Below are 25,631 nucleotides of genomic sequence, written 5' to 3' on the forward strand. Positions count from 1 at the left end.
CTATAGAAAATCTTGTCACAATGTGAACAAATTTTTTATAGAAAATCTTGTCACAATGTGAACAAATTTTTTATAGAAATCTTGTCACAATGTGAACAAATTTTCTATAGAAAATCTTGTCACAATGTGAGAACATTTTCTATAGAAAATCTTGTCACAATGTGAGAACATTTTCTGTAGAAAATCTTGTCACAATGTGAGAACATTTTCTATAGAAAATCTTGTCACAATGTGAGAACATTTTCTATAGAAAATCTTGTCACAATGTGAGAACATTTTCTGTAGAAAATCTTGTCACAATGTGAGAACATTTTCTATAGAAAATGTTGTCACAATGTGAACAAATTCTCTATAGAAAATCTTGTCACAATGTGAAAACATTTTCTATAGAAAATCTTGTCACAATAGAACAAATTTCATATAGAAAATCTTGTCCTAAACTTAAACAAATTTTCTATAGAAAATTGTTTCCAAATTTTACAGAAAATATTTAAAATTTTTGCGACAATTTCAGATTTGCTGTTTTTGCCCTGGGATCCTCGGCTTATCCAAATTTCTGTGCTTTTGGTCAATATATCGACAATATTTTAGGCGAATTGGGTGGTGAACGTTTGCTAAAGGTTTCTTATGGCGATGAAATGTGCGGACAAGAACAATCATTTCGTAAATGGGCTCCTGAAGTCTTTAAGGTGGCATGTGAAACATTTTGTTTGGATCCAGAAGAAAGTCTCTCGGATGCCTCAATGGCTTTACAAAATGATTCTTTAACTGTTAATACAGTACGCTTGGTGCCCGCTAAGGGTAAGGGAACACTGGAGCAATTACTCTCGAAATATCACAATAAAAAAGTGACTTGCTGTCAAATCAAAAAACAACCACTTAACCTCACCAGCATGGCGAGTGATGAGAAGACCACCATATTATTGGAAATAACAGCTCCCGGCATAGATTATGAGCCAGGAGATCATGTGGGCATATTTCCGGCTAATAGACCGGAAATTGTGGATGGTTTACTGAAACGTTTGACTGGTTTCGAGGATCCAGACGAAGTTTTGCAATTGCAATTGTTAAAGGAGAAACAAACATCGAATGGTATTTTCAAGTGTTGGGAATCACATGACAAAATACCAGCAGAAAGTTTAAGAACTCTTTTAACTAGATTTTTTGATATAACAACGCCACCCTCGAGGCAAATGTTGACTTTGTTGGCGGGTTTTTGTGAAGATAATGCGGACAAGGAACGACTACAGTTGCTGGTCAACGATTCGTCGGCCTATGAAGATTGGCGTCATTGGCGTTTACCTCATTTACTAGATGTTCTCGAAGAGTTTCCCTCTTGTAAACCGCCAGCCTCTTTAGTATTGGCTAATTTAATGCCTCTACAATCGAGATTCTATTCAATATCCTCTTCACCACGTAAGGTCAATAATGAAATACACTTGACCGTGGCCATAGTCAGATATCGTTGTGAGGATGGTGCTGGAGATGAACGTTTTGGTGTTTGTTCTAACTATATGGCTGCTCTTAAGGCTCAAGATGATCTTTTTATATTTGTGCGCAGTGCTCCTGGTTTTCATTTACCCTCGGATACTTCCAGACCTATAGTTTTGATAGGTCCTGGTACAGGTATTGCTCCCTTCCGCTCATTTTGGCAGGAATTTGAAATGATGCGTGAAATGCATAGCGATTGTCAATTACCTAAAGTATGGCTTTTCTTCGGTTGTCGCAATAGTAATGTGGATTTGTATGCCGATGAGAAAGAGCGTTTGGTTAAGGAGCAAATATTGGATAGAGTATTTTTAGCTTTGTCTAGAGAGCCAAATATACCAAAGGTAAGCATCTGAACTTTCTTTATTTAACTACTATTTATTTTTCAATAAAATATTACACATTCAAGCAGAATATTGTGTAATAAATAAATAAACAGCTAGAGATAAATAAATAGAGTATTAATATTTCATGTTACAAAGATATTTCAATATTATTGCAAATCCTTATTGAAGCCTTTAAAGCTTAGAAAATCTCTCTTGCTTTAGCCATACTGGCTTTACACCACAAAATACTAGTGGTAGATATTTTTCAAATACAACTTTTTTTTCACAAATACACACACACAGATAAAAGACAAAATGTATAGATATATTGAATTTATATAACAAACCCAGCCATACCAAAAACATATTTGCAATAAAAGTTTTTTTTTCTATGTCCTTTGTCTGGGAAACGGAAACGTATAGTAAAATAGTTGTTCATAACTAACACATGGACAAACAACATTCTTTCATTGAAACGAAACTGCTACAAATATAAACTATTAAAACTGTTCAATAAATAAAATTTCCTGCAACATTTATTCATACATTTTCCCTTAACAATTTTTCTTTATTTTCTCTATTTTATTTCCGATTGCATTTGTTTCGTTTACTATTTGTATGGATGCTACTTTTCCCTGATCAATTCGTAACTAACAATTCTAATGATTGTCTCATTGATGAAAATGAAATGCTTGAATGGTCATCAAATGATTGCTGGGGATTTTTTTATCTACTGCTACTGTCTTACGGCAACATGACAACACTTGTCATCATCATCATCATCCTCCTCCTAACATTGTATCATATTATCTTGTCCCCTCCTTATTATCTTGTCCTGTTTACAACTGTATCCTTTCTGTTTTCTGGTTTCTTTGTTGTCGTTGTGATGAATGAATAACAAATCTCTCTTAGACTTATGTCCAAGATTTGATTGAGCAAGAATTCGATTCATTATACAATTTGATTGTTGAGGAACGTGGTCACATTTATGTGTGTGGTGATGTCACAATGGCGGAACATGTCTATCAAACTATAAGGTAAGTTATTTTCAATATTTCATTCCTCAAACTTATAAGGATAACTATGATATCCTGTATATAGTTTATTGTATGTGTGAAATGGCAATAAGGCAAATGTTCATGTACATAACATAATCATTAAGATTATATTAACATAATCATATAAATGTTTACTATTGAATGCATTTAGAATTGTGTAAAGTAGGAGAGATGTGGACTGAAAATGTACACTTATATTCAGCCGACATATGACCAAAGTATATAGCACAATTAGAGACAAATCTTCAAGAGAAAAGTTGTGTGTTAACACAGCAACTTTTTCTATAGAAAAGTACTGTGTTAACACAGCAACTTTTTCTATAGAAAAGTACTGTGTTAACACAGCAACTTTTTCTATAGAAAAGTACTGTGTTAACACAGCAACGTTTTCTATAGAAAAGTACTGTGTTAACACAGCAACTTTTTCTATAGAAAAGTACTGTGTCAACACAGCAACTTTTTCTATAGAAAAGTACTGTGTTAACACAGCAACGTTTTCTATAGAAAAGTACTGTGTTAACACAGCAACGTTTTCTATAGAAAAGTACTGTGTTAACACAGCAACGTTTTCTATAGAAAAGTACTGTGTTAACACAGCAACGTTTTCTATAGAAAAGTACTGTGTTAACACAGCAACGTTTTCTATAGAAAAGTACTGTGTTAACACAGCAACGTTTTCTATAGAAAAGTACTGTGTTAACACAGCAACGTTTTCTATAGAAAAGTACTGTGTTAACACAGCAACGTTTTCTATAGAAAAGTACTGTGTTAACACAGCAACGTTTTCTATAGAAAAGTACTGTGTTAACACAGCAACTTTTTTCTATAGAAAAGTACTGTGTTAACACAGCAACTTTTTCTATAGAAAAGTACTGTGTTAACACAGCAACTTTTTCTATAGAAAAGTACTGTGTTAACACAGCAACTTTTTTCTATAGAAAGTACTGTGTTAACACAGCAACTTTTTTCTATAGAAAAGTACTGTGTTAACACAGCAACTTCTTTCTATAGAAAAGTACTGTGTTAACACAGCAACTTCTTTCTATAGAAAAGTACTGTGTTAACACAGCAACTTTTTTCTATAGAAAAGTACTGTGTTAACACAGCAACTTTTTTCTATAGAAAAGTACTGTGTTAACACAGCAATTTTTTTCTATAGAAAAGTACTGTGTTAACACAGCAATTTTTTTCTATAGAAAAGTACTGTGTTAACACAGCAATTTTTTCTATAGAAAAGTACTGTGTTAACACAGCAACTTTTTCTATAGGAAAGTACTGTGTTAACACAGCAACTTTTTCTATAGGAAAGTACTGTGTTAACACAGCAACTTTTTCTATAGGAAAGTACTGTGTTAACACAGCAACTTTTTCTATAGGAAAGTACTGTGTTAACACAGCAACTTTTTCTATAGGAAAGTACTGTGTTAACACAGCAATTTTTTCTATAGGAAAGTACTGTGTTAACACAGCAACTTTTTCTATAGAAAAGTACTGTGTTAACACAGCAAACTTATGTTTATAACAGAGCAATATATTCTATTTTAACGATTTTCAAAAAGTTTTTTAACAATGTTGGTCACATTTTTTATCTAAATCCTTAAATTTGTATTTATTGAATAGGAAATCCTTTAGTTTATTGAGTTTTTATTTGTTTGTAAAACAATATGTTTTACAAACCATAGAATTATTGTAACCAATTGGTTTTTATCAAGTTTTGTTGTTAGAAAATCTTTTCAATCCATCTGTCTGTCCTTTTTATGTTTCTCTTTCTATAGTATATGTATAAATAAATAAAGAAAAACTAGAAAACTACAATTCAGGACCAACAGTATTTTGTATGTACAAGCATAGATTATTAAGGAAATTGTATTGCGGTATTTTTGTTATAAATAATTCTACTTCTTGAGCAGATAATAAAGTAAAAAGGAAGGCGTAGAAAATTTATATTTTATGAGTAGTATTATAACATTACAAAAAAAAAAAATAATACAAATTTACATTTGTAATAAGTTTGTAAATGAATTGTAATTTTATGTTTAGAAGTAAAATTGATTTGTTAACCACATTTCTTAATAACAAATTATATAAAGTGTTAGTTTTTTGGTAAAAACAATTCAAGCCAACAGTTACATATTATAATGATTTGAAAATGATAGTTAAAGAATTTCTAATTAAATATTTAAGGATTTGTGGGAATTTAAAGAAAACAGTATTAAATGTTTAGTGTTAAAATTTATGGAGTAAACTTTATAACATTATTAATTAAATAAAATTTTAAAATTGAAAAGTATAAGGAAATTTTATGGAAAATGTTCTTATACATATTTATAAGTATTGGTAATTTTAAAATTTATTTATTTATTTTTTTTTTTTAATTAAAGAAAAATTCCTTTTATACTCTTCATAAAGTAGTCGACTTATGCATTTTTGTTATAGAATCTTATAAAGCTTTTATTAATAAACCTTGATAAAAAATTTTGTTCTTAAGATTTTTTTAGATTACCTTTATTCACAGACTGTTCACAGACTGATCAAAAATAATTCATAGAAGTTGCTGTGTTAACACACAACTTTTCTATAGAAAAACTTGCTGTGTTAACACAGCTACTTTTTCTATGAAAACTTTTCTATAGAAAAAGTTGCTGTGTTAACACACAACTTTTCTATAGAAAAAGTTGCTGTGTTAACACACAACTTTTCTATAGAAAAAGTTGCTGTGTTAACACACAACTTTTCTATAGAAAAGTTGATGTGTTAACACACAACTTTTCTATAGAAAAAGTTGCTGTGTTAACACACAACTTTTCTATAGAAAAGTTGCTGTGTTAACACACAACTTTTCTATAGAAAAAGTTGCTGTGTTAACACACTACTATTCTATAGAAAAAGTTGCTGTGTTAACACACTACTTTTCTATAGAAAAAGTTGCTGTATTAACACACTACTTTTCTATAGAAAAAGTTGCTGTGTTTAACAGACTACTTTTCTATAGACGAAGATGCTGTGTTAACACACAAATTTTCTATAGAAAAAGTTGCTGTGTTAACACACAAATTTTCTATAGAAAAAGTTGCTGTGTTAACACACTCCTTTTCTATAGAAAAAGTTGCTGTGTTAGCACACTACTTTTCTATAGAAAAAGTTGCTGTGTTAACACACTACTTTCCTATAGAAAAAGTTGCTGTGTTAACACACTACTTTCCTATAGAAAAAGTTGCTGTGTTAACACACTACTTTCCTATAGAAAAGTTGCTGTGTTAACACACTACTTTCCTATAGAAAAAGTTGCTGTGTTAACACACTACTTTTCTATAGAAAAAGTTGCTGTGTTAACACACTACTTTTCTATAGAAAAAGTTGCTGTGTTAACACACTACTTTTCTATAGAAAAAGTTGCTGTGTTAACACACTACTTTTCTATAGAAAAAGTTGCTGTGTTAACACACTACATTTCTATAGAAAATGTTGCTGTGTTAACACACTACTTTTCTATAGAAAATGTTGCTGTGTTAACACACTACTTTTCTATAGAAAAAGTTGCTGTGTTAACACACTACTTTTCTATAGAAAAAGTTGCTGTGTTAACACACTACTTTTCTATAGAAAAAGTTGCTGTGTTAAGAACCACTCTTTAATTTAATAAAAATGACTAAAAATTGTTTATATTACTTAGTTTATGTAAGCTTATATGTATGTATGTGTAAATATATATTAAAAAATATAATATTTTTCAAACTCACCCTTGTATATCCGTTTATCCTTTTTTTGTATTTTAACTCTGCTTCAACGTTTTTCTTTTTTTCAAAATCATATGTGTTGCTGTACGATGATGTTGATGATACTACCAATGCTGCTGTAATTGTTGCTTGCTGCTGATGTTTTGATTCTACAATCATTGTCATGTTGGTGGTTTGTTTTGATTGTGTCGGTGTGTGTGTGTGCTCCACTTTCTAGGAAGTGCATTGCCGGAAAAGAACAAAAAACAGAAGCGGAAGTTGAGACATTTTTACTGACATTACGTGTAAGTATGCTATGCATGATTCTGCAGGATTTTTTCGTAAAAAATATGCATTATAATAGTTTTATTGTTGTTGCAACAATAAACTAAAAGTAATGTTTTACAATAATGAAGCTGTTTATGAGAGTAGAGCTGAGATGTCAGAGATGTTTGGTGTTGAGGGGTTAATGATGCATTTTTTCTAAAAAAAGGATATAAAGTAGAAATTTATTAGATTTTCTTTTTTTCACTAAAAAGATAGATGGGATATGTGTTTTAGCAAGTTTTTAGTTAGAAAACGTAAAATAATTAGACACATTATTTTAAAGAAATTTTTATACAACTCCTCGTATTTGAAAAGCATCTGTATGTCTAAGCGTTACTAAGGTTTTTTTAAGAAAAGTAGTGCTCGTTGTATATGTAAGTAGTTAAAAGAAGCTTCCTATGGTTTGTTGCACAAATATTTTATAAATATTTAATATGTTTTACTTTATATAAACATATACATTATTTTGAGAAAATTCTATATTAGATAAAGTGTAGAAAATAATGTTTTATATAAAACTTTAAATGTTATTAGATCATTATTGAATTATTACATATTTCTCATTTCAGGATGAAAATCGTTATCATGAAGATATATTTGGCATTACTTTGAGAACCGCTGAAATTCATACCAAATCTAGAGCCACAGCTCGCATAAGAATGGCTTCACAACCTTAAACAGGAACCAAGAATAGGGAGGAATAAAAACTCCTTAAACAAAATTTAAATTTATTAAAAAAATATCACAAATTTTACTAAAAGCAATTTATTAAACTTCAAGAAAACACAAACACGAACAAAATAACTGTAAATTTATGGTAAAAATTATAAAAATATTCAAAATATTTTTTTCCAAATAATTAACTATTTTTAATACTAATTGTTGTTGCTCCTCAAAATGAAAATAAATTACAAAAATTACAGCGTCATATCAAAAAACACAAAATATTTTTAAACAATTTTTAATTAAACTAAAAAAAAAATACAAATTTGTTGTTGGTAGTTTTCAGAAATTTCTTTTTGTTACAAAACATTACCAAAATTTTCAAAATAATTTCTTTCTAATAAGTGTTACGCAAAATTTAAAACTCATATCAAAAGAAATTATCAATAAATTAAAATGTAAAAATAAATCAATCAAAATACACAAATTAATTATAAAAAAAAATTGTCAAAGAAAATAAAAAAATTTAAAGGAATTTAATTAAATTACAAAATCTGATCAAAAGAGTTTTATTTCAAAAGGTTGTTTAATAATTTATTAGAAATTATTAAAATTTATTAACACATAACCTCAAAAACTCATAAATTATCTCACCATCCAGAAAGAAATTTTCTACTAACAGATCACTCATATCTAGATAAAGTTGCTGTGTTAATACAGCAACTTTTTAATAAGAAAGAGTTGCTCTTTTAATAGACCACTTTTCTATTGAAAAAGTTGCTGTGTTAATAGACCCATTTTCTATTGAAAAAGTTGCTGTGTTAACAGACCACTTTTCTATAGAAAAAGTTGCTGTGTTAACATACCAAGTTTCTATAGATAAGGTTGCTGTGTTAACAGACCACGTTGTGTTTACACACAACTTTTCTATAGAAAAAGTTGCTAAGTTAACACACAACTTTTCTATAGAAAAAGTTGCTGTGTTAACACACAACTTTTCTATAGAAAAAGTTGCTGTGTTAACACACAACTTTTCTATAGAAAAAGTTGCTGTGTTAACACACAACTTTTCTATAGAAAAAGTTGCTGTGTTAACACACAACTTTTCTATAGAAAAAGTTGCTGTGTTAACACACAACTTTTCTATAGAAAAAGTTGCTGTGTTAACACACAACTTTTCTATAGAAAAAGTTGCTGTGTTAACACACAACTTTTCTATAGAAAAAGTTGCTGTGTTAACACACAACTTTTCTATAGAAAAAGTTGCTGTGTTAACACACAACTTTTCTATAGAAAAAGTTGCTGTGTTAACACACTTTTCTATAGCAAAAGTTGCTGTGTTAATACACAACTTTTCTATAGCAAAAGTTGCAGTGTTAATACACAACTTTTCTATAGAAAAAGTTGTAGTGTTAATACAAAACTTTTCTATAGAAAAAGTTGTAGTGTTAATACACAACTTTTCTATAGAAAAAGTTGCTGTGTTAACACACAATTTTTCTTGCTGTGTTAACACACAACTTTTCTATAGAAAAAAGTTGCTGTGTTAACACACAACTTTTCTATAGAAAAAGTTGCTGTGTTAACACACAACTTTTCTATAGAAAAAGTTGCTGTGTTAACACACAACTTTTCTATAGAAAAAGTTGCTGTGTTAACACATACATTTTCTATAGAAAAAGTTGCTGTGTTAACACATACATTTTCTATAGCAAAATTTGTTAACACATAACTTTTTTAAACACATAACCTTTCTATAGAAAAAGTTCTTGTCTTAACACAAAAGTTGCTGGGTTAACAGACAACTTTTACACAGAAAAAGTTGGTGTGTTAACACACAATAAAGTTGCTGTGCTAACACACAACTTTTCTATAGAAAAAAGTTGCTGTGTTAACACTCAAATTTTCTATAGAAAAGTTGCTCTTTAATAAAAAGTTGCTCTGTTAACAGACTATTTTTCTATAGAATAAAGTTGATGTCTTAACAAACAATTTTTCTAAGAAAGAGTTGCTTTGTTAAAGACAACCATCATCTTTACCAAGAAATGTTACATTATATTCATCAATACACAATGTCAATCAGGTTCACCAATCAACACCCTGCTAATCCGATTAAAATTTTATTGTAAATGCGCGTAAATTAAAACATTTAAAACTGAACAAAAAAGTTGACAAATAAAAGAGAAAAACATCAAATTAAATATTCAAACATGTGACAAACAGTCAGTCGCAGAGCTAAAGTAATTACTGGACAGACAGACAAACAAACACTCTATTAAATTATGCGCAAATCTTATTTATACTCATCTCAGTTAACGTTCATTTTTTCAATTTGTAATGTTTCTTTTTTTTTTCTTCTCAATCATTCATATGTTCTGATTCTTTTTTAATTTATTTACTTTTTTTTTGTCCAAATACCTCGTAAAACATTAATTTATGCTTTTTTATGTGAATAATGAAAATAAATTTATGCAAATACCTTCTTTTGCAGGGTACAAGTTAATTTGAATTAATATAACAATTTTTTTATTTTATCTCCTTTTATTTTTTGCTAAAATTTCTTTGGTATGTGTTTAATAATAATAAATTCTTTATTAAGTTTTTTTTTAGATTTTATTTCTTGTTATAAATAAGAAAATGAGCAGCATGAAAAAAAATTCGCAGTTATTATAATAATTTATTCAGTGTGTGAACATTTGTGAACATAAAAGAGAAATGCTCCATATTTATACGTGATTTTGATTCTTTCGTTTCGGTTTTTATTTCTTCTTTCTTTTGTAAAATGTCAGCGTCAAAATTTTGTTATTCATTCATGAGAATTTAAATTTCGTTTTATTTAAATTGTGCGTATGTGTTGGTTGATTTGATTGTTTAGTATTGAAATTAGTTAAAAATTTATTCAGTTGCTTTGTGGCGTACTCTGGATTATGTGAGAAATGGTTAACATTAATTGTAAAATTTTCACTTGTAGTTTAAATAGATTTAAATTAAACATTTTAATTTTATAACCTATAAATTTATGGTTGACATTTAATTGAACAGCTCTTTTTAAAACTTCTCTTATAAAAAGTGCAACATTTTCCTACAAAATGTAACATTTCCCATAGAAATGGAAAATTTTTTAATTTTATAAGAAATCTGCTCCAAATGGGGCAACATATCCCATAAATGATTTAAAATTGTCTATAGAAAAACTTGCTCTAAAAGACAAACCTCTACCACAGAATAGTTGTTTTATAAAAGGCGATATTTCCCAATGATAATTTGTTCTGAATGTGACAACATTTTCTATAGAAGAATTGCTTTTAAGAGTCAAAAGTTTTGAAAGAAAATGTTGAAAAGTTGTTCATAACCGGGCAACATTTTTCATAGAAAAGTTGTTTCCAAAATTTAATGCAGAAAGGAAAATATTTTCCATATAAAAGCTATTCCAAAAAGGGGCAACATTTTCATAAAAAGGTGTTCCAAAAAGAGCAAAAATTTCTATAAAAAAAGTTGCTCTTTTTGTTCCAAAAAGGGCAAAATTTTGTGAAGAAAAATTGTTTCAAAAAGGCAACAGAAAAGTGGACCCAACAAGAGCAACATTTTTCCATAAAACTTTTCTATAAGTTGCTAACGAAGATTTTCTATCAAAAGGGCAACATTGTAAGAAAATTTCTTGAGAAAAGGGCAATATTTTTTATAAAAAATTTGTTCAAAAAAGGGGCAGCAGAAAAGTTGCTCCAAAAAGAGCAACATTTTTCCATAAAACTTTTCTATAAGTTGCTAACGAAGATTTTCTATTAAAAGGACAACATTTAAAGAAAATTTCTTGCGAAAAAGGGCAATATTTTTCATAGATCTGTTCAAAAAAAAAAAGGCAACAGAAAAGTTGCCCCAAAAAGAGCAAAATTTTTCCATAAAAATTTTCTATAACTTGCTAACGAAGATTTTCTATCAAATAGGGCAACATTTTTAGAAAATTTCTTGCAAAAAGGGCAAAATTATTCATAGAAAATCTGTTTAAAAAGGGCAACAGAAAAGTTACTCCAAAAGGTCAACTTTTTAAGAAAATTCCTTGCGATATTTTTCATAGAAAATCTGTTCAAAAAAGGGCAACAGAAAAGTTGCTCTAAAAGGAGCAACATTTTTCCATAAAACTTGTCTATAAGAAGATTTTCTATCAAAAAGGGCAACATTTTTAGAAAATTTCTTGCGAAAAAAGGCAATTTTTTTAATAGAAAATCTGTTCAAAAAAGGGCAACAGAAAAGTTGACCCAAACAGAGCTAAATTTTTTCATAAAACTTTTCTATAAGTTGCTAACGAAGATTTTCTACCAAAATTGCAATATTTTTAGAAAATTTCTTGCAAAAAGGGCGAAATTTTTCATAGAAAATCGGATCAAAAAAGGGCAACAGAAAAGTTGTCCAAAAAAGTGCAAAATGTTTCTATAAAACTTTTCTATAAGTTGCCAACGAAGATTTTCTATCAAAAATTTTTTCATAGAAAATGTTGCCCAACTTTTCAGTAAGTTGCTTTAAAAATGGCAACATTTTCTTTAAACAACTTTCTCCTAAAAGAACATGTTTTTTTTTCTATAGAAAAGTTGCCCAAAAATGGGAAAATTTTCATTACATTTTCATTATAAAAGTTTTCCTCTAAACTGACAAAAATTTAACTCTATGACCCATTGTGCTCTTTTTTTTTTTTGGAAAAATGCCTATCCACATGGAGGGAAATATTATCCGATAGTAATACAATATTTCTGTTTTGTTCTTTCAACAAAATTTTGCAATTTTTTTGATGACTTCGTATTTGACTTTCCGCCTGTCTGTCGGTTTATTTGTTTGTATGAAATTTTTGTCGAATAAAAGGTTAATGACAACTAATTATAACCAAGGGATATATCAACAACAACAGCAACTACTACTACAACATGCAACACATGTAAAAACTGAAATTTGCCTAAAAACACCAACAGAAAAATATACTTAAACTGAACATTAATTGTAATGTGACACCCTGACCGTAAAAACAAACATTCATACACCTAAACGAATGCAAGCAAGACTGACAAAGTCATGCTTAAACTGAGAACTTATAGCGAACTGACTGAAATCAACATTAAAAAAAACCAGAAGTTCTATGTACTCCAATGTGATGATATTGGCAAAATATTTGGGGGAAAAAAAAATCTGCATAAACACATGTTGTGTGTTGAAAATGCTGAATGTAAAAAAATATAAACTCCAAAAAAGGTATAGATGGCGACATGCTGACTGTTACATAAAAATAAGTTTTTTACTATAGATTTTATTTGATTTTTATTTCAGCATTTTTATATACTGAAAAGTTACTGTAATATAATTTATTTTACAAAATATGCAAAATCACACACAGAAATATTTCAGCAACACAGATATTTTGTATGCAAATGTATTGGTTTTTTTTAAGTAAATGTAAATATGGCTTAAACACAAGTATACATTTGAATCTGTGAATGTGAATAGTTGGTTATGATTGAGTGAGTGTTTTTATGTCAGTATTTGTTCAGTTCTGACTGAAGTTTATAAAAATTGAACATTATCAAAAGCTTATGATTAAACATTAATATACCCAATATTTGACATAAACTGTTCTTTTTTCTGAAAGTTAAAAAACTTAGAAATAAAAACCCATTAGGAAATTGCTATTGATTGAGCAAAATGTTGTCTTTAACAGAGCAACTTTTTCTATAGAAAAGTTATCTTTAACAGAGCAACTTTTTCTATAGAAAAGTTATCTTTAACAGAGCAACTTTTTCTATAGAAAAGTTATCTTTAACAGAGCAACTTTTTCTATAGAAATGTTATCTTTAACAGAGCAACTTTTTCTATAGAAAAGTTGTCTGTAACAGAGCAACTTTTTCTATAGAAATGTTGTCTTGTAATGGAGCAACTTTTTCTATAAAAAAGTTGTCATGTAATGGAGCAACTTTTTCTATAGAAAAGTTGCCTTGTAATGGAGCAACTTTTTCTATAGAAAAGTTGTCTGTAACAGAGCAACTTTTTCTAAAGAAAAGTTGTCTGTAACAGAGCAACTTTTTCTAAAGAAAATTTGTCTGTAACAGAGCAACTTTTTCTAAAGAAAAGTTGTCTGTAACAGAGCAACTTTTTCTAAAGAAAAGTTGTCTGTAACAGAGCAACTTTTTCTAAAGAAAAGTTGTCTGTAACAGAGCAACTTTTTCTAAAGAAAAGTTGTCTGTAACAGAGCAACTTTTTCTAAAGAAAAGTTGTCTGTAACAGAGCAACTTTTTCTAAAGAAAAGTTGTCTTTAACAGAGCAACTTTTTCTAAAGAAAAGTTGTCTGTAACAGAGCAACTTTTTCTAAAGAAAAGTTGTCTGTAACAGAGCAACTTTTTCTAAAGAAAAGTTGTCTGTAACAGAGCAACTTTTTCTAAAGAAAAGTTGTCTGTAACAGAGAAACTTTTTGTAAAGAAAAGTTGTTTGTAAGAGAGCAACTTTTTCTAAAGAAAAGTTGTCTGTAACAGAGCAACTTTTTCTAAAGAAAAGTTGTCTGTAAGAGAGCAACTTTTTCTAAAGAAAAGTTGTCTGCTCTATAGAAAAGTTGTCTTGTAATGGAGCAACTTTTTCTATAGAAAAGTTGTCTGTAACAGAGCAACTTTTTCTATAGAAAAGTTGTCTGTAACAGAGCAACTTTTTCTATAGAAAAGTTGTCTTGTAATGGAGCAACTTTTTCTATAGAAAAGTTGTCTGTAACAGAGCAACTTTTTCTATAGAAAAGTTGTCTTGTAATGGAGCAACTTTTTGTATAGAAAAGTTGTCTGTAAAAGATCAACTTTTTCTAAAGAAAAGTTGTCTGTAACAGAGCAACTTTTTCTATAGAAAAGTTGTCTGTAACAGAGCAACTTTTTCTATAGAAAAGTTGTCTGTAACAGAGCAACTTTTTCCATAGAAAAGTTGTCTGTAACAGAGCAACTTTTTACATAGAAAAGTTGTCTGTAACAGAGCAACTTTTTCCATAGAAAAGTTGTCTGTAACAGAGCAACTTTTTCCATAGAAAAGTTGTCTGTAACAGAGCAACTTTTTCCATAGAAAAGTTGTCTGTAACAGAGCAACTTTTTCTATAGAAAAGTTGCCTTGTAATGGAGCAACTTTTTCTATAGAAAAGTTGTCTGTAACAGAGCAACTTTTTCTATAGAAAAGTTGTCTTGTAATGGAGCAACTTTTTCTATAGAAAAGTTGTCTTGTAATGGAGCAACTTTTTCTATAGAAAAGTTGTCTGTAACAGAGCAACTTTTTCTATAGAAAAGTTGTCTTGTAATGGAGCAACTTTTTCTATAGAAAAGTTGTCTGTAAAAGATCAACTTTTTCTATAGAGCAACCCGTTTTTCTATAGAGCAACCCGTCTGTAATAGAGCAACCCGTCTGTTACAATTCTATAGAGAAAGTTGCTTTGTTACAGACAACTTATAGAAAAAAGTTGCTTTGTTTCAGAGTACTTTTCTATAGGAAGTTTTCTATGTACATTCACTTTGAACCCAAAATGACTTAAATTTCCAATTGGAAAAAATTAGTTTGATTTGTTTTAAACAAAATTACAATAAGAAAAAAACTATTAAACTTGTCTTGTAAGTCATAAAGTAAATGGAAAAGACTTTATGGCTCTAATAGTCTACTCTAGTCTATATTTCTCTTTACTATTAAAAAAATACAAATTGTAATGAATGACTCACATCTTATTCATACTAGTTGAGACTTGAGGTACATAACGTACTTTGTATCCAGAGTGCATTTTCGTAAGAGTTCGAATTGTGCTGAAGTAGAGACACAATTCTCGTAATCACAAACTGACAGCAGTCGTACGTCGTACTTTAAAGTACGTTGTATGGAATGCAGTTTTTCGAATGTTAAACCAAACATGATTTTATTAAATGTGTTTTTTAAAAAAGTGAACAATAAAATCTATTTTAAAGTTAAATATTTTTGTTTGAGAAAAACTCGTAATCGTAGAGTAAATGCAAGTTGTAGTATGTGGATATGTGAAGTGTAAAAGAAAAAAATTCAATACAATTTACTCATATGTGAATAAGAGGGTTTTTGTTTTATAACCAACATCAATTGTTTAAAGAATTACATTGAAATCGAAATCGTGTTTTAAGTTTTTTCACTTTTGTGTTATTTTATTCATAGGTATTGTTGGTGGTTTTTGTTTATTTAAAGTGTGGGCACGAGGTCAAAAACAGAACGCATTTGTTGGTTTTTTCGAGAGAAAATATGAGGTTTAAATTTCAAGACAAAAAAATTAATTTAACAAAAAACGGAGGAAGAAACAGATTTAAAGTAAATGCAACTAACAAATCTGGTGTAATAATTGGAATGTTTTAAGAACCAAAGTTCGAACTTTCCGTTATTAGGTACAGATATTAAACCAGATATTCTTCTTGTATCAACCGGATATCTATCTAACCTCTATCGAGCTAGCGAGATCGAGATCGAGCGAGCGAGCGAGCGAGCGAGCGAGCGAGAGAGCGAGCGAGCGAGCGAGCGAGCAGCGAGCGAGCGAGCGAGCGAGCGAGCGCGCGAGCGAGCGAGCGAGCGAGCGAGCGAGCGAGCGAGAGAGCGAGCGAGCGCGCGCGCGAGCGAGCGAGCGAGCGCGGCGAGAGAGCGAGAGAGCGAGCGAGCGAGCGAGCGAGCGAGCGAGCGAGCGAGCGAGAGAGCGAGCGAGCAGCGAGCGAGCGAGCGAGCGAGCGAGCGAGCGAGCGAGCGAGCGAGCGAGCGAGCGAGCGAGCGAGCGAGCGAGCGAGCGAGCAGCGAGCGAGCTATCGAGAGAGCGAGCTAGCGAGCAGCGAGCGAGCGAGCGAGCGAGAGCGAGCGAGCGAACGAGCGAGCGAGCTATATCTATCGATCTAGCTAGCGAGAGATCGATCTATCTATGAGCGATCTATCTATCTATCTATCTATCTATCTATCTATCTATCTATCTATATATCTATCTATCATCTATCTATCTATCTATCTATCTATCTATCTATCTATCTATCTATCTATCTAATCTATTGTTGCTTTGTTCTTCAATTTGTTTACTTCTATAATCTTGCAAATAGTCTGACAAGTTAATTTTAAATATTTAACATAAATAAATATTTCAAATACTTTTTATTAAACAACAAAAAAAAAATCAATCTTTAAATGACCTTTTTTCTCTAAATCTTTCTGTAAATCGCATTTACCTGAATGATACACACATTCCACAAATGATTCTCTACTTAATGAGTCAGTTAACATTTCCAATAAAATAAAACAAGAAAAACAACAACAAATTTTATTCAAATCAATCGATAATAAAAATTGATGATGTTGTTGTTTTCATAGTCTTACCCGATTTTTATTTGTTTTGAATCATAAACATGCCAAACATTCATTCATCCATGCCATCTTAAGAGTCAGTTAGTTGTCTCCAGTTTGAGATGACAAAGATGAGAATTAGATACAACTTAAAGTTATAAGTTATGTTAGAAATAAAAAAACTTAATAGTTGTTAGTTTTTATGTTTTATGTTAAATACATAAAGAAAACAAAAACAAATGCAATTTGTTTTTTTCTTTTTCTTTTCTTTCAAAAATTAAGGTGTTGATATGAAAATTGTTGTTTTTTATGTTGCCAAGCAACGTTGTTTATTATGGGGAGCAACGAAATGTAAAAAAAAAACTCATGAACAACATGTTGCTACGTTTGCTGACAACATGTTTGAGAGAGCTTAGCATGATCAAATGTTGGAATAGATGTACAGTGAGTTTGAATACAATGTGAACGATATATTTCTATATATTTTGGAAGATGTTTAAAAATTTGTGCGGTTCTAATACACACGATCTTTCGAATTTCATCCATAGTGTTTGTGTATTTTTAAAGGGACTTTTATGAGGTTAAGATGCTTTTGGGTATTCTCAAATAATTGGGAATTTCTCAGGCCAGCTAAAGTTTAGATGCTAAACAGATATTTTGACAACGGTAGGGTTATTTTGCTAACGAAGCTTTTTAAAGAGTTAAACATCAAAAACTTGTTCATGCAACTTTCTGTAAACTTACAATTTGTGTAGCGTATAAAATACAAAATTCCCCGAAAAAATCCTTAAGAAAATGATGTAATTCTCTTTAAGCATTTCATAACTTTAGTCAATCCAATACATAATGCCTGAAACGCTTAAACCATTAAAATAGCGCCAAAATTATCTAGTTGCACTCCACACACATTTCAACATCATCAACATGTTGTAAACCATACGTTTTAAGCTTCAACTAACAACCAAACTTCAAGCAAAACTAAACTTTGCCTGATCTTAACATTTTTAATCGAACCATAAAACTTGGTTAAGAGACACGAACGACTAAAAATCAAACTTAAAGTCGCATTAAATTAAAAAATTACTCTACAACGTAAGCAGCATAAGAAAAATTAAAAAAAAAAAACTTTTTTTAACATTAAAGCCAACTAAAGGGAAAAGAAGTTAAATGCAAAAAAAATTGAGTCAAAATTAGCATTTTATATGAAGTTGTAGACAAACAAAAAAAATCAAAGTAAACTGAAGGAAAAACAAAAGCGCGCTAACATTGAGACATGAACTTGTTCCATCGCTATTTAACTTAAACCATGTACTAAACTAAATAGTTAGTACGAGTACATTATCGGTTGAAGTGCTAGAGTTGTATGCTGGTTGGTTGGTGCTAGTTGGTCTAACCACCAGCATAAAGCAGCAAACATACCAAACACCATACCAAGCCTAACCAACCCAAAACAGGCAAGCCAATGAAGCCAAACTGAGACACAATGGGTCGATGAGTAGCAATGTTTTGCTACTCATTTTGGATTACTACTAGTCGATTATTTAAGTATTAGCGTCCATGTGCCGAGATAAGGTCAACAATATTTCAATCAAGTATTAAGACGATTTTGACAAAAACGAACTTTTACTTAATTCTCTTAGTATCTTCATTAGGAATTTCCTGTGGATACAGAAAAGTTGTCCACGGCATATCAAGGAAACGCAGAAAATCAGAAGCAAGTTGAGACCTATTATCTATACTATTATTTCAGTTATGTTTAATTATATTTCCTAATAGAAATTACAGAAACTGATAAGATCCAGTTGTCATATTTAACCCAGAGACTAAAGTATACATTTCTAAAGACGAATTGAGCACCACTGAATCCTAATCTGGTCATCCTTTCTATAAAAGTCAACTAATTAAATTCCATTAAACCTGCTTTAGCTCTATTATAACGTTTTAAATATTGTCAAAACGGTGCTTTTTAAAGCTTTATGACACAATGTTTTGAAAATCAGATGTGTATGTATAATTTGGCCCCTAGCATTCGGCTAATCAACATGCAGACTGACGGGCATATCAAGATAAGTTGGGTCTACGATGTGTTATATATGTATGGACAAAATTATGAACTGATAACCCTTTTTCAAAATAAACAATTGAACAATTTTTAGACTTCCTTCCCGATTTAGAATCAAAATTACTGGCGCTTCGAATATGACTCATTCTGGCTATACGAACAAAATCGCAAACATTGACTCGATCCTGTGCAAGGCAAATGTGATGAAATTAATCCACGAAATTTACACTGATGACTTTAAAAGTTTTTGGTTTCTGGTTTCCAAACCTAACCTATCGAGTATTCACAATTGATATACTGATATCTACTGACTGTCAAGCTACCCTAAGGTCTATCAATGATGTTTATACAACATCAAACATGTTTCTTGATATAGCGAAACATTCCGCAGTGACACCAAAAGCTCACTATTAACAACGGATTGTGAGCTTACCACGTTTGATAACTTATAGGTAACGGATGTGTATAATATTTAGATTGCAACAACGAATTGTTGCAATGTTGACAACGTTGTGTTGTTAACATTACATAGTGTTGTCGTATATATCAATGAATATACTTGACAACGGATGTTATTGAAAAATTTGGTGTCAATTTGGTACCAGGCGTGTATATTTTTTCCCCTCTGTGTTCCACAAAACGATTTGTGCAGATACTTTTAAGATAAAGATGAAGGTGTTAGTGCTCACTTCTCAGCTTTAGAGTAATATGACTTTGATACTCTATTTGGTGACTTTTTGTACGGACTTATTTGAGGTATATAATTTGCAAAAATTGAGGCTACTCCGCACTTGTGTGTACAGAGTACTTCTCAAAGGACTTGGGCTGGTTCAATACTAATCCAAATATATGGAAAAACATATTCCATTTAACATTGTGATATCCATCAGAATAATCCCAAAATTACTCGCTTGTTAAAGTTATGGGAGCTTATGTTGTTTAAAAGAGGTAGGTAAACATGATCGATGCCAGCACTACATAAGACGGATCATGTACTCCAATAATTTTTATAGGGGACCAGTTTGTGGATTACCTAAATAGATCATGTTATCCAATAATTTTTGCTGGATATCCGAAGTATAAATTCAATTTTATTCGTGAAACAAACTAGTTTGATGAGGACTCAAATCAATTTTATATTCTTCTTACAGGCATCACAAAGAGGCCAATACTTATGATGGACCCTAGTATGTCCATTAGAGGAGACAACATTAAATGAACGAAATCATATCGAATTGTAATACGGTTAAAATTGGTATACAATTCGCCTGCTTGTTTCTTTAAACTTAGTTCTAAAACTTTATAGGAAGGTACACATTAAGTGCACGATATAAAAAAATTATCGAAACGAAATATTGAACTATATAAAAAGTTTCTGAAGTATTTTTCATAAGATGTAATTAAAAACATTACTTCAGAGAAAATTGAAAACTTATTTTGGCCTGATCTTACAAATCGAAGTAATCGAAATAAGGGCTTTAATGAGGACTTGGCCCATTTATACACCGAACTGTGTTGAGTTTTAATATATTTTAAACTGTAGGCATTTTTAAAGATTTAATGTTTTTTCTGAAGGAGATCTTATATCGGTGCATAAAATGGAACGATTCTAGTAAAATTTTGGTGCCTATAAAACATGCAATTTAAGCCAGTTATAATGTTGAAAGACTAAGATCAAATACCGTGGTTGTTTAAATTGTCTGCCGGGGAACTACTTGTATGTAATTAATCGAAATAGTGAACCGATATCTTCTAGATCTTGATCATCTTTCACTTTAGAAGGAACTACGATATGTAATTATACTCTACACCATTATAGTGAGGAGGCTATTATGCGTTTGTGATTATGTTTGTAACACCCAAAAATATTGGTCCTACGCCCACCTTAAAGTATACCAATCGGCACGGAATCGCTTTTGACTCAGAAAGAATCACTTTGTGAGTCGAGTTAGCCATGTAAACCTTGTGCACATGCTACAGGTCGCAATTTTCAAGATAATTTGATGAAAGTTGGTATATACTCTTCTTTTGACCCAAGCCTATTGAAAATGGTTAAAATCTGTCCATTATTTCGCATAGCCCCCATACAACCGTACTCACCTAAGATGGCTTTTGAGTTCATAAATATGTTAAATGATCTTGTATCAATCCAAAAATCGGCAAAACTTAGTTTTATATAAGTCTTAATGATACTGCTGATTTTCGTAACGATAGGTCCTCATTCACTATGTAAAGTCACCTTCAAAAATGACTTGATGGTCAAAATTCACTTATAAACACTAATATCACGATGATATTCTGCATAAATAACTTTAATGTAGACGTAAATCCCTCTATTAAAATTTATAAAGTTAAGTCCATATAAAGCCCCTGCCCCCATATACCCCTCTTTTAGAAAATGCCTTTTTTTGTCAACAAATTGTTAAAATATTTCTGAATTAAGGTAAAAATGAAATTAAATGCTTTATTATTTACAAAAAAAAAAAAAAAAAAAAATAATAATAATCAACATTTGTAACATAATCATACCCTACACCAGGTATCATATGGTCGTCCATTCCCGACTATAATTTTTACTTGTTTTTACATGCCAATAATGAAAATAAGAAACGGATAAACTTTGTAAGTATGTACACAGAGGGAAAAGGAAATATACACGCCTGTTAACAAATTGACACCAAAGAGTTTATAATTTTTCAATAACATCCGTGGTCAAAGTATATACAACACTATGTAATGTTGACAACGCAACATTACCAACATTGCAACAATTCGTTGTCGAATACGAAATTTTATATACATCCGTTGTCTAAATGTTAACAAATGTGGTAAGCTCACTATTGGCAACGGATTGTTTGTCAATAGTGAGTTTACCACGTTTGTTAACATTTAGACAACGGATGTGTATAAAATTTAGATTTCGACAACGAATTGTTGCAATATTGTCAACATTATATAGTTGTCGTACATATGTATATACTTTGACAACGGATGGTATTGGAAAATTATTAACAGTTTGGTGTCAATTTGGTATCAGGCGTGTATATTTCTTTTTCCCTCTGTGTATGTATGTTTTAATTAATAACAGCCCATAGTGCAACGGCTTAAATTCTTAACTCTGGTTATATTTGCGCTCTTTTATTCCTTTAGTAGTTTGTTGGCGTACAAAAAAAAAACAACAACTGAAAAAGGTGACTAAAAAATTCAGTGTGATGTCGAACGTAAATGGATTTTTTTTTTGAAATATGTTGGGTTTGGTTGGTTTGTTGAGGGACGGACAGACAGACAGACTAACTTAAGCTGTGGTTGTTGTAGCTGATACTTTTTTTTTAAATATTGTTTAGTTACGGTTTGACTTTTGGCTGCATTAACGTTTTAAGTTGCTTAATACTTTTTATATATATAGTTTTTTTTTTAAACATTTTATTTACTACAGCTCACAGACAACACAACTGGGCAGAGCTAACGAACGACAGCAGCGGCAAAATTTTTGAAAAAAAAAAGAAACAAAACACATTAAAACACACACTAAGCGACAAAATATACAAAAACACAAACGGGTCGTTTTAGTGTGTTTAGTTAATTTAGTTTAGTTAGTGGCGAGATTTCAAGCGTTAAACTTGTGTGAATTTGGTTTTTCGTGAAATTGAGAGTTAGAGAAAATTAACTGAATAGTTGAAAATTAAAAGAAATTACTTTAACTTTAACAACTTGTTTGTTAAAATAAAAAAAATTATTATTTAAAAGGTTTGCACCATTAAAAAAAAAGTTTTTGTGCTAAAAAAATCCTTAAACTTTAGTATTTTTCTTTTTTTTTTTGTTTAAATTTTGGGGGGTTTTTAATAAAAACAACAAATAGCTTATAGTTATTTATTGTAATAACAATAACAAAAACATTATTTGTTGGTTAAACATTCAGCTCAGACACTAAACTTTAAAGTTTCGTTAACAATTTTTGTTGAAAAACTGAGAGCGAAATTTTTATGTTTGTTTTTGTTTGGCTTGAAAATCCACAAAAATTATATGAAATTTTATTTGATTGAAAAAGAAAAGTTTAAAGCAGAGAAACAAAAAAAAAAAAGAGTTTGTAAATAAAATACAGAAAAAAAATTATTTACAAAAAAAGACATGCAGTGAATTTTTAAAATTATTAAGTGTTAAATTCCATTACAACAAACACAACATTTAAACAAAAATTTGAAAAAAAAGTTAAAAGTAAAATAAATATTTTCTTTTCGTATGAATAATCTATGAATATTTTAAATTTATCCAAAAAATAAAAAAAAAACAAAATTACCAAATGAATTAAACGAACGTTTCAATACATATAATTTTTGAAAATAGTTTAAAATAAAAAGTAATAAAAATTAAATTAATTTACAAAAAATAAAACGAAAAAAAAAAACAACAAATTTCGAGTTTATTAAATCGTTATTTTCAATTTGTTTGTGGTTACCAAGTGAAACGTTAAATTTGTTCAAAACAACAATAACACAACCAACTAATTGTTTATGGCTTTCTTTCTATTTAACTAAAATAAAAATAAAGTTTTCCTTTTGGTTACCAAACAAAATCTCTTTTTTTTTTCTAAATCTACAACAACAAGTTCATTTAAATAAATTAACAACAAAAAAATAAAATTGTGTCAATTTTTATTTTATTTTCTATATGTGTTTTAATTTCAGTCATAAAATTTAAATTTCAAAAAAAAGTGAAAAAAAAATTGAAAGTAAATTTATTTTATACGTTTTCCAAAATTATCATCATTATCACCGTTGTTACTTTTCAAATCGTGTGTAATTGAGATCTGCGCTACCGTATGTAGCTAACGCTTTGATTGTGTTGAAAACCAAAAAAAATACAAAGATAAAAATAAATAAAATTTTCAAAAAAAAAAAAGCGTTAAGAAAGTGTTAAATTACAGCCGGCTTTTGCGGTATATTGTAGCTGAACAAAAACAAAAGTTGTGCCTGTTATTGATATTTCTATTCAAAGGTAAGAAAACATTTTTTTTTTTATACAAATAAATAGAAAATTGATACTTGTAATATTTATTAGGTGGAAATATTAACAACTATTTATTTAGAGAAATATTATGAAATTATTGTTATTAGTCACAAATAAACTTAATTTTCCAAGGAAATGAAGTAGTTTTTCAACTGTTAATAGCGTGAAAACAGTTTAAACATTAAACCAGTAAGAGTATATGTTCGAGTCTTTCGAATCATCCAGATTCGACAGGTTAATGTTATTTTCGAAAGAAGAGCTTTTATTAGAACTTGGGTCAATTGCATAGACCTAAAAATCTGAAACAAGTAAGTAGTCTATATTCGCCTTTGCTGAATCTTATACATATATCCTTCACCAGGTCTTCAGAAAACTGATTTCAACAGACAGACTGACGGACAGACAGACAGATAGACAGACAGACTGATAGACAGACAGACTGATAGATAGACAGACAGACGGACAGAATGACATGGCTTAATAGACTTCGCTATCTATAAGGATTCAATATACATATATATACTTTATAGGGTCGGATAATTATATTTTGGAAATTACAAACGGAATGACAAACTTATATACCCCAGAGACCAAGTCAAACCCCAGAGACCAAGTTATATATTTTTAAAGGCATTTCTCCATTCTATCAGGTTTTTGAGATATCGTGTCATACATCAGAAGGTCCAACATGTCTACTTTAAACCTTTATTAAACTTTGTTATATCTTCTTATTTCTTTAAAATAACCTTAAGCAACGCTTAAAAAATTCTAAATTGTTTTTATTTTACCGCAAAAACTTCAACCGTTGCGATATCTCTTAAAGTCGACAGAATGATCTTTCAAATGAAATAACTAATTATATAAAGAAAGATATCTTCGCGCTGTTGTATCACATCAAATATAGAATACGATGTTTTGAAAAATTTATGTGATGGAGAAATTCTAAGGCCAGATTCCAATTTAGCTCAGCTTGATCTTTTCGAAGAATATACTTTGATCTCTGGGTTTAAAAATTTTGACCTGTGTTCTGGACCGAGTTTTTCAGATTTCGAGAGAGATAAATTTTTGAATTACGTTTAAAACCTTGATTGACAATAAAATGATTTTTCGTAAGAGGCATTATTGGAGATATTGGTACAGAGATTTTGGTAAATAAAACTACTTGATTCCTTATTAGGATCTACCACCAACCAATATTTCAATGTTTTACAAACGGAATGAAAGAGAATATATTTAATGGTGATTATGAACAAGAGTGAATCTCTCATAGTCCTCCCAATAGCAGTAGTGTTTTCCTAACTGAAATAATTTCAATATTTGCTTTCAATATCCGTAGTAATATAGCCGTGCCGAGCACACGTCTAATATTAAACTCTTTTACCATCACTTCTCTATTGACCAGACAATGTTGGAATGATTTGTCAAAGTTGGGTCGACTCTCTGTAATTACTCTGTCCGCATAAACACAACTATATAAATGAACAGGAAGATAAGCTATATTAATATCCACATTCCACAAATCAGTATCCAATATCATGAATCCGGCTTATGTATGACATGAACGTTACCTTGTCTCTGCAGTATCAACTCATTCTTCCCCACAGTCCGAAAACTTCAGCCGAGGAGTCAATTGATACCTCCAGTATGAGATCCAGGA

General features: G+C 30.1%; 1 protein-coding gene and 2 long non-coding RNA genes across 4 annotated transcripts in view; 2 read left to right on the plus strand and 1 right to left on the minus strand.

Annotated features, from left to right (window-relative positions):
- Positions 1-8,001, plus strand: part of LOC119604749 (nitric oxide synthase) — a 93,501-nt gene extending 85,500 nt beyond the window's left edge. Inside the window, 4 exon segments of the mRNA XM_037957561.1 lie at positions 515-1,832; positions 2,727-2,851; positions 6,827-6,893; positions 7,485-8,001. Of these exon segments, the coding sequence (XP_037813489.1) occupies positions 515-1,832; positions 2,727-2,851; positions 6,827-6,893; positions 7,485-7,592 (1,618 nt within the window). The 3' untranslated portion in view covers positions 7,593-8,001.
- LOC119604750 overlaps positions 1-25,631 on the minus strand; it is a 77,452-nt gene that overhangs the window by 44,498 nt on the left and 7,323 nt on the right. For both annotated transcript variants that reach the window (XR_005231539.1, XR_005231538.1), the window contains exon 2: positions 6,613-7,071. This is a non-coding gene — a long non-coding RNA (uncharacterized LOC119604750). The remainder of the gene's footprint in view (positions 1-6,612; positions 7,072-25,631) is intronic.
- LOC119604751 lies at positions 22,428-23,853 on the plus strand. Its single transcript, XR_005231540.1, has 2 exons — positions 22,428-22,714; positions 23,653-23,853. It is a non-coding gene; the product is annotated as an uncharacterized LOC119604751 (long non-coding RNA).

Source organism: Lucilia sericata, unplaced genomic scaffold (genome assembly GCF_015586225.1).
Source record: "Lucilia sericata isolate MDLA Ls3-8-SP2 unplaced genomic scaffold, ASM1558622v1 Contig000422F_arrow, whole genome shotgun sequence".
Classification (NCBI taxonomy): domain Eukaryota; kingdom Metazoa; phylum Arthropoda; class Insecta; order Diptera; family Calliphoridae; genus Lucilia; species Lucilia sericata.